The 19250-nt window shown below is 38.9% G+C and overlaps 1 protein-coding gene across 21 annotated transcripts in view; it reads right to left on the reverse strand.

Annotated features, from left to right (window-relative positions):
• Positions 1-19250, reverse strand: part of plecb (plectin b) — a 124717-nt gene that overhangs the window by 54283 nt on the left and 51184 nt on the right. For 8 of the 21 annotated variants that reach the window (XM_083542876.1, XM_083542882.1, XM_083542872.1 and 5 more), the window contains exon 1: positions 360-5637. The exons of the other annotated variants lie outside the window; for them this stretch is intronic. In XM_083542876.1, the coding sequence (XP_083399002.1) occupies positions 360-3549 (3190 nt within the window). In that variant the 5' untranslated portion in view covers positions 3550-5637. Of the gene's footprint in view, positions 1-359; positions 5638-19250 lie in introns of those variants that run through there. 21 annotated transcript variants of the gene reach the window in all.

Genomic DNA, 19250 nt, shown 5'->3' on the forward strand with positions numbered 1-19250 from the left:
CTGCATTGTGTCCCCCCCCCCCCCACACACACACACACCTATTCTCATTCATTTTGTGAATGACAGCACTTGCAAAATGCAGCTCGTGGATGTTTTCCTGTAAAGCAATACTCAAAGATGAGATTTCTGATCCTTTTTCAAAAAAAGAATTTGCATGCCCACTTGCAGGAATGGTGCACATGTTGAAATTTCCCTTGTACACATCAACTAAGCTTTTGACTAAATGAAAACACCCCTTATGACAACTTCACAACAGCCACACTGACCCTCCCACACCGTAAACACAGAGGAACACTGTCAGTGGCAGTGACATTACACGTGCATGAGAAGGAAAGAAGAACCTCAAGATTTCACTGTACCTTCAATGAAGTTTGGGAAAGATTTCGGCTCTGGCTCATCCAGAGAATGGTCCCAGGTGACTTCCTTGACAGGACTCTGAAAGACGGAACGCTCTTTAGCCAGCTCTTCTAAAACATCATAGTCGAGGTCATCTCCAGGAATCTTGGGCACGGGTGGCACCGCAGCTTGGCTTTCATGTTCACCTGGACTAGCAAGCTGCTGCTGCACTTCAATCACCTCCTCTACTACTACTATCTTCTTCCGCATGGCAGCTTCGTCCTCAGATAACACTTGCTTCTCCTGAGCAGAGACAGGGCCAGTGGTGACAAGCTTTTTAACAGCCTTGGTCACAGAGAGCACTTTTTGCTTCTCTCCACTGCTTTGCGTGTCAGGAGTGGCTGAATGTTGAGCAACACTGGGAGGCTCCCCGTGCTCAGAGTAGGGGCTGGCCTGGGCTGAGGCTGCTGCTGACGCTCTGGCTATGGGTGCTTCCCTCAGTTGCTGTGAGGAGGATGTTTTTCCTTTCAGAACCTCCCGTTTTATTTTTTCAGCAGAGGGCTGATCTGGCTCCACCTTCCTTTTGTGTGTAGGGGCCTCACTCTGCACAGCTGCTGCCTGGCTTGCTATAGGAGACTCACTTATTACAACTGGTTCAGGCCCCTTACAGACATGACTTTTTACCGCAACCTGGGATGTCACTATTTCCTCAGTTGCACTGGTTTCTGTGGCTGATAATGGAATTTGCTTATCAGTAGCAGTCTGCTTTTTCTTCTTCTTTTTAGATGATTTTGGTGCCACATCTGCTTCATTATTCTTTGACTCTTTAGCTTCTGATTCTTCAGGTTTTGGTGGTGGTGTTGTTTGTTGGACTGATGATATGTCATGCTTGGCTACCTTTTTCCCTTTTGTTGTTGTTGTTTGTTCCATAACTTTTATTTCTTCATGGACAATAACCTCTTTCACATGTTTAACAGCACCTGCATCTGAGATCCCAGAAAGTGATCTGACATCATGCTTAACTACTGTACTCTCTGTCTTGATAACGGTGGTAGATGATTCCTCAGATGGAATTTCTTCCTTTTTTGGAGCATTTACTTCAATAGGCTCGATCTGTTTGGATGCCATTTGAGTGTCTATTGTCTGTTTAGTTTTAGATATCTTCTTTGATTTTTTACTTTTCTGAACAGTGCTTGTTACAACAGTCAAAGATACCGCTGTGGGTGGGGCTGGTTCTTTGTCAACATTACTGGTCCGTTCCTCCAAAGATGCTTCAGAAGTTTGCTGCACAAGACATGCCTCAGCTTTTACTTTAACAAAGCCGACCATATCATTTACAACTGGTGTGTCCTCATTTGTTTTAGCCCCACGTGGCATGCCAGTCTCCTTTATTTTATCCAAATCAGGTACATCTTTCAACTCTGCCTTCAGATTCTGAGAAGTAGAAGCTGACATGGAGATGCATATTTCAGTATTTTGAGGCATTTCCTCCTGAACTGGATGCTCCAGAGGAATCTTAGTCTCGGCCACTTTTTGTGTTTTTCCTTTTTGCTTTATAGATTGAGGAAACTTAGGAGCATCATTAATTGACTCACTAGTGACGAATTGCTGAGTCTTCAGTTCCACTGCCTGAACTGTAGATGAGGATGAAGAGGAGAATTTTGTTTGTGTAGGTTTGGTCATTTCATCCTTGTCTGGATGCTTCTGAATATTCTTGGTCTTGGTCACTTTAACTGTTTTTTCTACTTGTTTTTTTGAAGAAAGAGGCATTGCATTCTTAATAGCTGAATCACTAATAATGAGATCTTGAGAAGCTTTAGACTTATCCTTCAGTTGTACTGGCTCAACAATTAAAGTTGTGGGGATTTCTATTTTTTGGGGCATTTCCTCCTTGATTGGCTGCTCCTCTTCATTCTTGGTCTCGACCACTTTCACTTGTTTTTTAGAAGGAATCACAGGGGCATCCTTTGCTGGGTTGCTACGTGACTCTCTAGTGATGAATTCATGTATGTCGGTATTTTGGGAAACTTCCTCTTTGACAATCTTCAGCTGCTTCTGAACACTGATCTCTGTCACTTTTAGTGATTTTTTCACTTGTACTTTAGAGGAAGGGGGCACATGGGCATCCTTGGTTGGCTCGTTAATGATGGCTTCCTCTGGGGCTTTAGTCGTTGGCTTCAGTTCCACTAGCTGAGGAGTTGCGTAGATGCATGTTTCTGTATTTTTAGGAATTTTATCCTTCACTACATGCTCCTGAGCATTCTTATTTTTGGTCAGTTTCGTTGTTGGTTCCACTTGCTCTTTAGAGTTAGGCGGCATAAAGGTATTTTTGGCTGTCTTCGTAAAGATGAGTTCCGGGGGGGCTTTATCACATATCTCTTCTTTGGGTTTACCTGCTTTGCTAGTGGGCATGAAAGCTGCAGCCACACATGTTTCATCAATAGCAGCATTTTGGGCTGGCAGCTCAATGTTTACCATGGTCACTGGCGTATTTTTAGTCAGAGCTTCCTCATTGATTTCCTTGTAGCTTTTAGGCATCTTCTGTACCAAAGATGTTGCATTGATGGCTTTAGCAGGTGGCTGCTGAAAAACTGTGGTTGAAATCTTCTTCTTAACACTGTGGTCTGGACCAGCTTGATACTTGGACTGGACTTGGTCCCTGGATTCTCCCAATGCCTTGGATTTGTTGTAGTCAAAAGTAATCGGACGTCCTCGAAACCTTGATATTTTCTCATTGGGCATTGCCTCTTCTTCAGTTTGCATCCTCCTGTGACGGTACCCCTGCCTTTCCAACAGAGCCTCCTGGCTCTCTGCACCTACCCTTCCTGGTTTGGGAACATATGAAGTTGGACCCTCTACAGCCTGCACCCGTGCAGCCCTCTGAGCAATGGACAAGGTAGCAGCTGGCCGCCGCACTCTCTGTAATGGAGTTGGCACAATCTCAGGTGGCAGATGCAGGTAGTCACGCAGGTAAACAATACCTTCATTAGTAAGATACCAATAAGAATGCCTCCAGGCAAAAGTCTCCCTTACATACCCTCGGGATTTTAAGGAGCCCATTGCTCTAATAACCTGTAGGTTCCCCACCCCTGGTATCTCAGGGTGCTTGGTCTGAGGGCGCTTGTCTTTTTTGACCACCATTACACCATCACGGAATAGCCTTTCATAAATGGCCCTCAGGTTGTCAAGAGGCATTAACATTCCAGCAACCATTGTGCTTCTTTAATCTGCCTCGACGCTCTCAAACGAAAATATATGTCAACCAATAACCAAGAAAGGACAAATTACTCAATGACTCACTCTGCTCTCTGTAGAAAGGTCCAGTAGCAGAGCCGGCTGCCACGTGCTTTCAAATGAAAGAAAAACGAAAGCTTAGGAAAAAATTCCTACTGGATGTTGGTGTCCTCTCTCTCTTGTTTGACTCTCGGTTCCTTGGAGAGCAAGTCAGTCGTCTCAGAGAATTAAAAAACCCCTCCAAAAACGCAAAGGAAAATCCTATCCCTCCTTTGCACTGCCTTCCTTGGAAGTGAAAGGAACTGGACTGGCAGACCAGCAGTGACAGAGCGAGGGGGTGTGTGCAACAGAGTGAGCAAGCACTCCACACCACTCAGCCCCTCCTACCTCTCTCACAGAGAAAGAATGGAACACTATTATCCAAATGTTCCACACACAGTCTATTAGCAGTTGTGGTCACATTTAATTAGTAAAGTAAAATAAAAAAAAAGTTAAGTGATTATTTGACAAAGGATAGAAAGAAAGAAAACACAAAAAAGGTTTAACTAAAACTTAAAGGTTCAACTAAAACCTAGAGGTAAATCTCAGTCTTGCCTGAATGCATGCAGGACAAGGACTACATGTAGCCGGCCACACACTTGTATAACCGAGCAGTATAAACACTCCCTGGCGTATCAGATTTTCTTACATTTCCAGGGAGTGTGCTAGCCAATGAGGAACGAGACTGAGACAAGGGAGGCTCCCTGTAGGCATACTATATTAGAAAGAGACACTAGTCATTCACACCCACTCTCAGTTAGCCAAGTTTACACACTTTATATCATGTGACTTTTCCCCTGGAGACATTTACTACAGTCTTTTCTGAAGAAAAAAAAAAGCATACAAATGAGCATGGGGTAAGGGTTCCAGATCTCACTCTGTCAGTTAAGAGATTAGATTACCTTTAAACAAATATGCAAACGAATAAATAAAATGTAAGCCTTCAGCTATTACACCAGAGCACATAGAGATTAAATGGATTAGAGCAAAAGTCAAATCTTTTTTCCCCTGATTGTTTTTCTCTAAGTTTGATATATCAAATGTGAAAAGAAATACTGCAAACTGTTGTACCTCCAAGAATAAAAGAGCTGTAAATTCACTTTTTAAAAATAATCATGGTAGGTACATGGTAGTTACTTGAAGTGATGCAACTGGTAGTAAGAAGGACTAAAGAAATTCTACTGTCTCAATATAGCTGGCGAACCCGAATTGCCCATGAGCCACATCACTAAATAAAGACCTGTGCAATGGCGCTAACCTTTCTTAGCAACTCGAAACAAGATATTCAATTTCACACCCCTATATCAATTCTGCTCTTTACATCTGTCTCTCCATTTATCTGTCACTCTGAATAGTGTTCACAGATAGAATACGTTTTGAACTGGCACCTGGCACTAGAAGCAGTCCAAATGAAACAATTAGTTGACTTTGCACCGAAAAGATTCAGTATCTGTTTGAGTTGTATGCGTAAACTTTGATAATGGCAAAAATATTCATGACATAACAAAACTCCCAACCCTTTAATTTAGCTTAGTTTAATTGCACACCACTGCTATAGCTCTAATTATAATCTTACATCACCCTGTCTGCATAACTGGTAATTTTTCTAAAATGAGCATGTAATCAGACAACATTTCAATATGGTGATTAACTAATAATATTCTTATCACAAAATCTAAAGATAGGACAATACCTAACCATACATTGTCCATATCATTGTGCTTGGAGCAGTTGGTAACATATGGAATAATAAAAAAAAAATGTTTAATGAGGAAGAGTGTTTCACTGAAATTCAAATGCATGGAGTTGTTTTTCATGTACCATACATAAAAATAAAGTTGGTTATAAAGGAATGATGACGTCACAGACATGCTTGTGTTAAACTTCTAACTCCCATGTCACAGAGAAATGCAGAAGCAGATTTGAATAAATTAAACTGGTCACACAGGTGAGTGCTGTGCTGCAACACACCCCTATTAAGCATTTCACGCATTTTTAGCCAGACAGGTCATAACTAAGTGCACACACACACAAAACAAATTTCCCAAGAGGCCACACTGTACAGGTGAAGGGATTTGCAAAAAAACCCAACCCTTTTTCAACGTATCGCATGTCTCCAGGGTAGTGAGTCAAGGCATGTGAAGAAATGTAGATGAGACTAAGCATGTTAAACTTTTTTTCAAAAAGAATCACATATAGTAATTATGCTTTACACAAGGCCTGTATGTACCCATCCATGATATATAGACCAGCTATTATTCAGAATCCTTTGCATTGGACATATATTGTACACTGAAAGCTGCATGTTCTAAGCTGTAGTATCTCTCTACGATTCCTTTGGGTAATCTGGGTTCCTTCTACTTTTTAAACATATGCTGGTGAATGGAACACCATGTAATGGATTGGAATTTCTGCTTCATATCTAGCATTCCTGTGATCCACAATGAGCCTGACAAGGATACAGCAGTTACTGGAGATAAACGGATGAATGAATAAATGACCTAAGAAAAAAATATATGGCATTAAAGTTTGGCTAAAGGATGGTGTATGCAGTCATTGTTTTTATTTTATTTATACAGTATAAGAAAAGAAATCCACATCCTTGCTTGTTGGAATACTTATGCATTATAGATAGGATCAAACGTCCACCATTGTGATCTAACAACTGCAGATATTGACTGACGTCATGTTCTATTTAATTATTTACATTAGCATAGAAGAAAACCTAACCCAGGTAGTGTTTTCTAAGAGCCTTGACTTCCCGGAACAGATGCAACAATTCTGTGTCTGGAGGACTACTACTACTTTGCCTACTGTAAAGTCTTCACATTTCTCCAGGGTCAGTTTGGTGTGCAGCCTGTGACAACTGAAGGATTCCAGCAGCTGGGACGTAATAGGAGTTACAGTCTAATTATATTAGCAAATCAATAATTTTAAAGATTTTGATAGACTTGTGTGTGGGAAAAAGGTGAATTGTGATTTATCTGACCATTAAAATATACTCCAAACTCTTAAACATGCATCCACACAAAATGAGGTATGATCACAATGCTTTTATTTGTCTAATAAGAGCCAGTGTGTACAGACTAGTTTGCATACTTTTATGCAAATCTGTAATAGGTCACATGGAATTAATTTAATATTTATATGAAAACATGGTTTTTTGCTGGCATGTGGCCCGTGCATGCTTTTGATGACTGGTATGACATGATCTCCCATGCTTAACAAAAGGACCAACCGTTTAACTGAAAAGTGTATTATTTTTGTGTGCAGATGCTTATAAACTTTTTGGAACACAAGTGGAAACAGACCCACTTTTAGAGTTCCAATACACAAAAGAGCTCCATAGATTTGCATGACACGACTTGCAAAATCCACCACAATGCAAATCATCATGCATTCAGCTCTTACTTTCCTTATGATAACATTATTATTTGGTGTCTTTAACTGACAGAGCACACACAACATGCATTATCATTTCATTATTTATTATTAATAATAACAAGAGTCATTAATTACATTAATCACATTTAAGTGTTTTGAAAATATCACAGAAAATAAGAGTAGTATCATATAGTAGGTCAGTTAACATTACATTAAAAAAAAAACTCAAATAACTAGTTTATCTGAGGAGAAATGTGCTGGAAAGTAATGAGATCAGGTTTAGATTTCAGTTAAAACACAGCCTATATATTTTTAACCACTTTAATAGGAACACATGCAGACATGCTCATTTATACAGTTATGCAAGCAGCCAATCAAATTGCAGGAACACAATCCATATGATTATTTAGATACAGGTCATGCTCCCAACAACTCAAACAAACCCCAATAGAGGAAACGTGTAAACTCAGTTATTTTAACTACAGGTCGACCGATATGGGTTTTTTTTTCTGGCCTACATTACAGCTGGTTGAAGGCTCACTAACAATACAGTTCCAAAAGGTTCCTCAAATTCTCTCTCTCCAAATGTTATTCTCATTCTCTTTTCAAAAGTAGAATCATATTTACTCAATGAAATATATAAGACTAGATTGAAAACGAATGATAAGAACTGCGACACTCCAAGCTGATAGTCGGCCATCTGGGAATGTCGGGTGGGTTTTTGAGAGTGGGTCGGCTTTAGTTCGTCAGCTATTTTACGCCTGATCCTGCATGTTGAGCAGTGGCGGAAAGAGAACTCTGAATAGCTATTTAGCTTCGTGAATGAGCACGTGAGGGGAAAAAGAAGCAACACACTTGTTGTCATTCTTGCTCTTGTCTTTGCAACTTACAGACATGATTGCAGAAAACTACAGGAATCCGTAATGATCACCGCAGATGTAAATGCTGCTTGCGTTATACATTCACAGTTCTATCATTTCCGATTTCCCTGTTTGCATGCGAAATACAAACTACTGCCACCTGCTGGTAAGGGGAAAGTTATGTCTCACACAAGTGCAAAATGTACACGCCCGGTTTGGTGAGTCAAATGCACCTGCCTAAAAAATCGGCCTAATTTGCAGCGCAATTGGTCGATGCCGGTTGATTAAAAAATGCCAAAAAAGTCTAACTGATCAATCAGGTGACCTCTAATTTTAACCCGTGGTATGGTTGTTGAATGGTCGGGGGAAAAAAAAACCTCATGTGAGCAGAAGGCCTGCAGGGTGAATCATCTTGCTGATGACAGGGATCAGACTGCTCTGAGCTGGCCGGAAGTTTATATTAACTCAAGTAAGCACTCTTAGAAAGTATCCTGCTGCCAGATGACTTAGCAGAATTAGCTTGTAGCTACTGCTTCACAAATACATCCAGGTTCTAGAATTTGCAGCAGAGAAATTGCAGTGGTGTGGTGGGTATTAAAAATGTTGTTCAGAATTCAGTGCCAAATGTGTTTTAAACAGTGTGGGTCCTCTTAAAACATTGCCTATTTCTCTTGCTTTTTCATCAAGAAAATCAGAAAGTGCTCAAAAGAATATTGTGAACTCGTCATTCACGTCTCACCTTCACCACTGCATGCACTACATGCCTGAAATTCATGCACTTGTCTTCTTCATAGCCTTTTCTGACCCTTGTTGACCTACTAACCTTCCACTTAACAGCCATACTCTCCTGCTGTGTAAAATGAGATGGACAACAAGCATACCTTCCTCGAATCACATAAAAAAAGCAATGGTGTTTGCAGATAAAACTCTAAGCATTTGCTTATATTAATATTTATACAATTAAGGACTAATAGCTACACCAACCTTAAATGGGGTAAAAGGTTCCTTAAGGGGTGCAACCTTTCACACAAATTCAAGTCTTGAAGAAAGAAGGTCTAGCCATTTACAGGTTTGTGCAAATTCATGGATGTGAGTCAGTTCATGTGTTTCCTCCAACTTCAGCTGCTCTCTGACAAAGCATATGCAGCAGTTCGGTGTTTGAGAGGAAGAACACAAGTCTTCATCCTCCAGATTTGGCAGCTAAAGTGTGTGAGGTAAGTGCTAGCTAGTAGGTGGTATCTACTGATAGCAAGGTCATTGTTCAAATCCTGGAACTCAAGTGTCAAACTCAACCTCCCAGTTGTGTAAATAAGCTAAATGTATGTTGCTCTGAATAATATTTGTAAATGTAATGTAAAAACTGTAAAATGCAGGGGGTGTCAAGGCAAGTGGAACCATTTAGTACATCAATGTTTTCGGGACTCAGTCTAAGAGAATTGACAGGGAGGGGCAAACCTGGACAGTCTGAGTAATAAATCCACCAAATATGCACAAGTCCAGGATCCTACAATACCCTGGGGGACCCAGACCAGATAAACAAAAAGCACATATCTACACAATGGCTTCACTGATTATTGTGGAAAGGAAATTTGTTAACCCACAATAGATGCAAACAAATCACCCACTGAGTTACCTGTTTACACTACACAATAGCACATTGTTTATTTAGTTATTTCTTTTGTTAAGACATGAATACTTATATTAAGAAATCTAAATACATCATATATTGATTATAAGAATTTAGTGCCATATTGCATGCTTTTCTTTTTTTTTTTTTTTTACGGATTGTTTAAAGTATAAACACAATTTAACTGTAATTTCTGTTAAATTGTGTTTAAAGTATAAACACAATTTAACAGAAATTACAGTGAAAGTGGTCACGCAATACCAGAGTTTCTACACCCTCGTTTCTGTACAGGTATTGATGCAACACATTTAACAAGCCGTGGTATGAAGGCATAGTCATGCAAGGCTGGATAGATTATAAAGACTGAAGAAGTGAGACAAGGCTGAGAAATGGAAATGAAACATTGAGTAACTGTTTCTTCTTTTTAGCAATATGTTCATATAGAAAAGAAAAAAAAAAAAAAGTACACGTTTGTGGACATTGCCATTCATATAAACGTTACAGTTTAAGATCTTACATATCTTGTGTAAGTGTTTTCATTATAAGGTTTAAAATATTTTATATATATATATATATATATATATATATATATATATATATATATATATATATATATATATATATATATATATATATATATAATTTTTTAATGTTTAAATAAAGGACTGCATTGACCACTGTGCAGCAGAAATTTCTGTCCAGCAGAAAGAAGACAGGAAGTAGTAATAGCCGCTCTGAGCCTTCCACTGGTACAGCACATATGGAAAAAGGGGGAAAAAAAATGATGCAATGCACCAAATAAAAAATAAAAAAAAAAAACCCCAAAAAACAAAATCACAAGTCTCGGCTGTGTTCTCCACATCATGAGTCACGGGTCACATTAACTTCTCCTTTTCCAGAATGGAAAGAAATAAGTCATAAGTTATTCCTTACTACCACCACTAATTCTGTCTCTCTTTCACTTCCCTTCTTTGTCCTCGTTCTCCCAAAACTGCACACACACCTACAGCATACAGAACCAACTTAACGCCAATGATCTCACTTTACACCAGTAAAGTGTAAACAGTTCATCTCACATTATTCCCCATTAACAGCTCCAGAAGTTAGATCTCATATGAGGTTTGAGGGAATGTGAAACTTTTCCAGCTTCCCTTGAGAAAGCCTTGAAGAAAAGCCAGCGCTCAAGCAGTAAAGATGTGGCACTCATTTGACTCGAACTAAGCAGTGAGAAAAAAATCTGCTTTTAATCATTCTAGCTCGGGGCCTTCTGAAAATCAGATCGGATGCGGATCCATGACCAGTTAATGACAAAGCCTGAGATGGAAGCTGACATTACTGAAGGTTCCAGACTCGCACAGAAAATAAGCCAATGATCAATGATAGTTTAATTGCAAGAACTAAAAAAAAAAGTGGTTCCCTCAAATAAGTGAGGATTTCTTCTGGCGTGTAAGGTGTGTCTCCATCTTCAGGTGTTAACCTTCACCAACTACCGTTATTCACAATCAACAAACAGACCCAACTCTGTATCCTCTTCTTACCTTTTTTGCTGCTGCGCCAGAAACGGTCTCCTAGAAAATCACCCATATTTTGTGGATCAAAGTGCATGGCCATTCGCTCTTCCGCGCAAAGCCCACCACCTCCAGGCCCCTGTCTTAATGGTACCAACCCGTTCCAATCAGCCTGTCTAAAATCTGTTGGATGGGAAAGGAACCGGAGGCAGGTTGGGGAAAACGGGAGGGGATACGGAGTTAAAAAAAAAAAAAAACACAAGCGCTTCTTTTCTTCCTCTTCACACAAACACACAAATGCATGAACTCCATAAATCTGTCCAGACCCCCAGCCCTTTCTATTCTACTAAACTCTATACATCTACGAGCACCACAGCATAGTTTCACAAACACTGACTCCCTTGTTCAGAATAAGAAATTTAGTATGCAGTGACTGAGACAAAGTATTTAAAAAAAAGAAAAGAAAAACGTGAGAGAGAATGAGCACAAAGGACTTTGTGAAGTTTATGGCCACAGCACCACAGCACACTTAGAAACCCAAGCATCAGCTATATATACAGTGGTGTGAAAAAGTGTCCTTTCTTATTTCTTTGCATGTTTGTCACACTTGAATGTTTCAGATCATCAAACTAATTAAAATATTACTAAAAGACAACATGCGTTTATTTAATGAAGGTTTTTATTATTGAGGAAAAACAAAATCCAAAACTACATGGCCCCGTGTGAAAAAGAATTTGCCCTCTAAACCTAATAACTGGTTTGGCCACCCTTAGCAGCAACAACTGCAACGAAGCGTTTGGGATAACTTGCAATGAGTCTGTTACAGCGCTGTGGAGGAATTTCGGTTCACTGATCTACGCAGAATTGTTGTAGTTCAGCCTTCAGGAGGGTTTTTGAGCATGAACCACCTTTTAAGGTCATGCCACAGCATCTCAATAGGATTCAAGTCAGTCTTTATTGTTTTTCTTCAGCCATTCAGAGGCCGTTCTAAGCCATTCATCCTGCTGCAGAACCCAAGTTCGATTCAGCTTGAGGTCACAAACAGATGGCCGGACATTCTCCTTCAGGATATTTTGGTAAACAGCAGAATTCATGGTTCCATTTATCACAGCAAATCTTCTAGGTCCTGAAGCAGCAATACAGCCCCAGACATCACACTACCACCACCATATTTTACTGTTGGTATGATGTTCTTTTTCTAAAATGCGGTGTTACTTTTACACCAGACATAATGAGACACACACCTTCCAAAAAGTTAAACTTTTGTCTCGTCAGTCCACAGAGTATTTTCCCAAAAGTCTTGGGGATCATCAAGATGTTTTCTGAAAAAACTGAGACAAGCCTTGGTCTTTTTGCTTAGCAGCGGTTTTCATCTTGGAACTCTGCCATGTAGACCATTTTTGCCCAGTCTCTTTCTTATGGTGGAGTCATGAACACTGACCTTAACTGATGCAAGTGATGCCTGTAGTTCTTTGGATGTTGTTGTGGGGTATTTTTGTGACCTCTTGGATGAGTCCTCGCTATGCTCTTGGGGTAATTTTGATCGGCCTCCTGGGAAGGTTCTCCACTGTTCTATGTTTTTGCCGTTTGTAAATAATGGCTCTCACTGTGGTTCGCTGGAGTCCCAAAGCTTTAAAAATGGCTTTTTAACTTTTTCCAGACTGATAGATCTCAATTACTTTTATTCTCATTTGTTTCTGAATTTCTTTGGATCTCAGCATGATGTCTAGCTTTTGAAGATCTTTTGGTCTACTTCACTTTGTCCTATTTAAGAGATTTCTTATTTGTGAACAGGTGTGGCAGTAATCAGGCCTGGGTGTGGCTGGAGAAATTGAACTCAGGTGTGATAAACCACAGTTTTAACATGGGGGCAAACACTTTTTCACACAGGGCCATGTAGTTTTGGATTTAGTTTCCCCTGAATAATAAACACATTCATTTAAAAACTGCATGTTGTGTTCACTTGTGTTTTATTTTACTAATATTAATAATTACTTTGATGATCAAAAACATTAAAATGTGTGACAAACATGCAAAATATTAAGAAATCAAGACACAGAAGAAACACTTTCACACCACTGTAAAATGTCGACCATAAGTATAGATTGTGGTATTAGAATCTTAAAATTATAATCTCATGCAGACTAGTCCACGCACATTAAACCTGAAACAAGAACTTTAGAGTGGAAATGGTGGTTCAGAAATAGTTGCCATACCATGCAGTGTTACAGACACAAATGTTATTACTATAGAAACCACACAAGGAGTCTGCTCTTTACTACTGTTGCAGCTCCTGCTTTAATGAAGTGAGGTACTTTGTTTTTCAGCAAGTGAAAGCTGACGTTGTCACCAAACAAATTATCCACGCCAAAGAAATCTGTGCCCCATGTGTTTCAAATGAGGTAGTCTTTACACATGTGTTTAAATATCTCTCCAGCTTGAAACTGGAGCAAAGGAGAGCAGTTTGACGGCGATATCGTGTCATGGAACTTTTTTATGGTACACATTCGATATGCAATCGAAATAAACCATTTAAAGAATTCTAAACCTTTTACATCTAAAATGTCTGTGCTTTATAAACGAAGCAAAAAAGTATATTGGGACATAATTTATCACAGTATATAATACAACATAATTTTTTGTCATAATACCCCTCCCTAGGTGGAAGCCTGCGCTAAGCTTGGTATTTAACTCAATTCAGAGTGGCACAACAAAATACAAACGAGCCAACGGAAATTAAATTCCAATAAAAGGAGACTAGACAAAGCTTGTTATATTGTTTGTCTCCATTTTTACAAGCTCAATGCTGTTTAACAAATGAGTGAGTGGGATGGCCGACAGGACAGAAAATGGCAGTTGAAGAAAATGCCAGGCAACTGGCACGAGACTGGGCCATTTGCGCCACCCAGAGACACGCACCCGAGGTGTTTACCTACTCCTGAACTAACCCAGACCAAGGTTTAGATCTTACCCCACATCTATCCAACACATCAACAGCGATCATCAGATATAAATGGAAATGTAATAAAAGAGAAAAACGATATAAAGGATATTGTAGCAGTGTTCGAGAAACCCTATAAAGCACTTGAAATGTTTAGCCGATGAGTCAGTAAATGTTAAGCCACAACAGGGTGTGTTCAGGCAGCTCCTGTGGTTGCCATGGAAATATGAGTCAGAGGCCGGTGGTTGGGCAAATGCACTGCCGTTGCTTGTGGCAACTGCAAAGCAAAACTGACACATGATAGCTTACTGACAGTGAGGCAGTAAATATGTGTCCGAACCGTGGATTTTTATTTTTAGACGTTCTGATAACTGACTTGCAAATTCCTCACCCTCTCCGAACAAACCCAAAAATGCTCACAAGGCCACATAGTGCAAACGCATAAAATTCGACAGGCAAACACAGACTGAATAAAGTGATTTATAACAAATCCCTGCCTATAAAGTGCCCCCGTCTGGACAAAATGATTCGGGTGCATTCCTTTTCTACCTTTTCAACGTTTTCAGGGTGAAATCATTCTCAGCTGATTTGCGAATAAGCTTTCACCCATATCGAAATAACTTTCCATATTAATGTCATTATAATGTCTTAAAATTAACAGCTCTCTTGAAGGTGTTTAGGAATTGCCCTAACACATTGCTCACAGTTTGGTCATGCCCTGAGATGATTATTAATATCAGTTTTATGAGCCAGTTTTAGAACACCTACAGCCATACCTGTTTGGGCAAAGACAAAACAGAGGTCATGGGCCATTTTTCTGCAGTAGAACATGAACAGGTTTAACTTTTTGTAGACACATGTAAAAATCCATTTATTTCTTAGTCCTTTTTTTTTTTATCATTTTAGGAGTCATTTTGATAAAGTAAATAAAGTTAAATCGATTCTTCAGTTTATTAGTAGAAAATGCATTAATTGGATGTAATATTAAACTTTTGTTTGTTGTTGTTTGTTTTTTTTTGCCTATTTTCTAGACAAGTGCCAATAATTCTGCAGCTGAATGCATGAGGAATAACACAATTAAACCACTTTTATGTATCATCTGGTTAAAGGATAACTAATGTAAAACCCCTTAAAGAAGCACAAATGATTGTCACACCCATTTCAGGAACAATATTCCCGACAGTTGTCGCAGGTGTGCTGTATTAAAGTTTAAACTATTACCGGTAGCACGTTTAAACTCACTAGGTCAATAAGATTTCCATGAACAGTGGATAAACATTGAACAATCCAAAACCGGGTACATCCAGTACTTCCTAAGAAATGCCACACCCTATCCTACCATACACCCATACCTTTTTTCTGTATTGGTGCAACATTTTCAGATGAAATACTACAACATTCGAGCATATCATATGTCAGATAAGGATGAGTCATTTGCCTTCTCATCCTCTGCGATTAGAGATTTGCATGCATGGCGGTAAAAAGCTTCCGAGCTGATTCATGGCAAAACCTCGCCCACATTAAAGGATGAACATTTCACATTGGACATTTGAACCCAGCCCAGCATTTTCAAAATTCCATTAAACATTTCATTTTTATCTCTAAACAGAGCTTGTTCTGTTATGCTCTGCTTCCAATCAAGCCCTCTGCACCCTACTTGGGTGTTACTGCACGAACAAATAAACAGCGACATGACCATAGTGTTTAAACGGAGCTTATTATACAGAAAGCATAGCAATGTAGTTCCTACAGCAATATGTACAGCGAAGCTTTACTGTACATATTGTATAGCTTCAGGTATAAGCTTGTAGAGTATAGAATGGGGCTAGCATGTGACTTTTCTGAATAAACTGCATCATGCAATGGGTATCTATTCAAAACGAATACTACAGAATCTTTTTTTTTTTTTTTTTAAACAAACAACCAATCCATTAGATGCCAATGACTGTGAAGCCTCACCCCAACACAGGCTCAGCTTCAAACAGTTACCGTTGGTGAATAAAACAATAAGAGATGTTTCAGAACGCTGGCCAAAACTAACAACCTCTAGTTTGGAAACTGGGTCTGTGATAAGTATGGCCACCAACATGTACCAGAAAGGAACATGACACTGCAATTCAGTAGATTCCAGAACAAGTCAAAAAAACGCTTTAAAGTCTCTCCTCTGGGGGTTGGGGGGGGGGGGGGGGTTCAGCATGATTTACGCTTTTATCATGTATGTACATGTCTAAAGTTCGTGTTCAAGCAGTAATCTCTTTCTAGAATGTTTGAAGACGTTCATGATTCCCTCAGAAAGAATTTGTTCCAGATGCCTTAGCATGCCCTCAGTAATGCTCCTATTTGATTCTCACTTTATTGTTAAAAGTCTGGCTAGCAGATCACAGAGAGTCTTCCAACATCTGCAAATGCCTTTGTCCTTGTATCAAATATATAAAAACCCTATGTACAAAGCAGTCGGTGCAGGAAAACATAAAAACAGGAATTCAAAGACGGACAATTAATAAAACAGTATATACAGTAGGTGTGATGCTTCTGTAAAGCCAGTGCTGGGGAATGTGATGTGTAGTGATGGGATGAGCATTATCTTCTGATATAAGCCTGAGTGAGATGCCTGCTCACCTTGATGATCCACTAATGAGGAATCAGAAAGGTACAGTAATGAGGAACAGCAACTTACCTGCAAAAGAGAAAAACACAAATCTGATTTTAGTTCCACAATTTTCAAAAGATGTGAATAAGGTTTATAAAGTGAACTTTCATTAGTAAAGAATGAGGTGTAAATGAAAATAAGGATATGAAGACATATGCTTCATATAACCCAGAGAAGAAGAAAATGTCAAAGACTAGCAAACAGTGCCATCTGCTGAACAACGTGGGGCTTTCCAATAAGTTGGATCCACATAATTGTTTGGAGCGTCTCTAAATGATGTAGACTTTCAACTGGAACTAAGGGGCCAAAAACATGTTCCAGCATGCAAATTCTTTAGTGTACAATGTGCGCTTTATAAAGGCATGGTTTGCCAACGTTAGTGTGTAAGAACGTTTGTGGCCTGCACAGACCGCTGATCTAAACCCCACTAAACACCTTTGGGATGAACTGGAATGCTGACTAGGCCCCAGGCCTCTCACGCGACATCAGCGCCTGACCTCTATAATGCTCTAAATCTGCCCATCTTCATAAACCTGTTCTCTTCCAGAAGTGAGAGGAATGCAGAGAAAATCATCACCGACCCTCACACCCAGGCCATCAAACCACTTAAATTCCTTCCCTTAGCAGAAGCTTTAGAACAATGAGTGACAAAACCAACAAACACAGTAAAAGCCTCTTTTCAAATTCAAGAAAGACTTATGACAGGTTAATTGCTACACATACCCACTCTCACTATCAAGATGTTCTTTCTTTTCTGTGCAATTTTCTCTATAAAATATAGATTTTACTTACAGTGCAAAAGTTTAAACATATTCAAAATATTTTTTCTGTTTATAGCAAATGTATCCTTGTTATTGTAATAGATAATAGATAATGTATATGCTGTACTTGAACAATAAACCATGACACTGATTCTGCTGGTCTGTCTGTCTGTCTGTTTATCTTTATTTCACTTTTCCGCAGGGTCTTTCACCACATCAGTAATCTGCCTCAATTTCAGTAATATGTGGTTTTATTTGGGACTATCTATTAAAAAAAAAATTACAATATTCATAATTTGCTAAATACAGCATATTATGCCATAGGTTTTAGACTGAATTTAAATCAAGGCTTAAGACCCACCTTTTCAACCTCCACTATCAGTTAATGCATATGTGTTAGGAGTCCTTCATTTTTCTGAAATGTGGTGTATGTTTCATGTACTATGTAGTGTTCTATCTCTTGTCCTGTATGTTTTTATGTCTATGTTGTCTCTGCTATTAACTCATGCAGCTGCATGTGATCCTTCGTCCTGGGCAAATGTCCGACGAATATGTTTATGTATGTTTATTGTATTATATTGTACCTTGTAAAGCATCCTTGAGCTTGGGAAAGGCGCTATATAAATTAAACGTATTATTATTATTATTATTATTATTATTATTATTATTATTATTATCTCTTTAATTTGATATCCTGGTCTTCTGCTCTAGGATCGGTCTTCTAATCCTTTGGAAATCTAAAAAAAACTGTTGCTGTGATTCTAATATGAAATGCTGACCTCTGTCCAAGTGCTGCAATATCACGTCTCTCTCATGAAAAACACTCATATTTTAACATCTTTAAATATCAAACATCTTCAGAATAAATAGTAAATATCAAATCTTATAGCACATTTAAGAAACCCTTAAAGTTCTCTAAGGCGATTCCAGATCTCTTCATTGTTTCATATGATTCTGTATTTTTATAGAACAAGGGAGCACATCAAACCACATGGCCGCACAAGACCACTCCCAAAAACACTTCACCCTTTATACTCTGTAGTATTTCTGTATACGAATTGCTTGGCTTTACTAAAAGACAGGGCTTGTACTAGCTGAGTAGAAACAAAAAAGTTTAGATTTATTATTAATTAATTAAAACTTAAAATTGCTGATTTAAGTTTTACATTTTTTAAGATTAAATATTTAAGCCCAAAAGGCTGGTGCCTTTAATATAATGAATTTCACTCCACACACGTATTTTAATTAGAATGTGATTGTCTCTGCCAGAAGGTCAAGTTTTATCAATATAAGGATCATTCAGTAAAAATTAGTAAACTACTTGAAATCAATTTCCAGTCTTTGCAACACAAAAACATGCCGATAAAAAGATACGGCCAGACCTGTTTAAATGTACCACATAAATATTTTATACAACAACAGAGGCATTCAAAATCAGTAGAAGAAGAAGAAAGTAGAAGAAATCTGAGGGACTGCCAGGTCAGCTATGTGAAGGACAAAAATATTTTTGCATATATACCTACCTATATTAAGAATAGCATTATTATTCTTGGTATTAGTAGTGTTTAAAACCTCTGATCCACTAGATCCACAGGGTGAGAGATTACACGCATGAAGAGCTCCACTGCATGACATGCTTACTGTGCAATGCAAAAACAACATGCTTCAAAGCATCACATCTGCACCATTTGTGGATGTGCCTCGAAATTAAACAAAGCGAGGCTCATAAATGTTTGTTGGATGTAGCTACAGACAGCGGGCTTGGTTTAAATGTAGATATGGGAGAAACTGAAAAACAAGCTGGCTCAGGCTACAGACAGACTGCTGAGTGTACTGAATGCCTGTGCAAGCGCTGTGGATGTTCTCTGACTGAGATCAACCAGCATGAGTTAAAAACACTCTGTACTCCA

The sequence above is a fragment of the Silurus aristotelis genome (assembly GCF_946808225.1).
Source record: "Silurus aristotelis genome assembly, chromosome: 1".
Taxonomy (NCBI): domain Eukaryota; kingdom Metazoa; phylum Chordata; class Actinopteri; order Siluriformes; family Siluridae; genus Silurus; species Silurus aristotelis.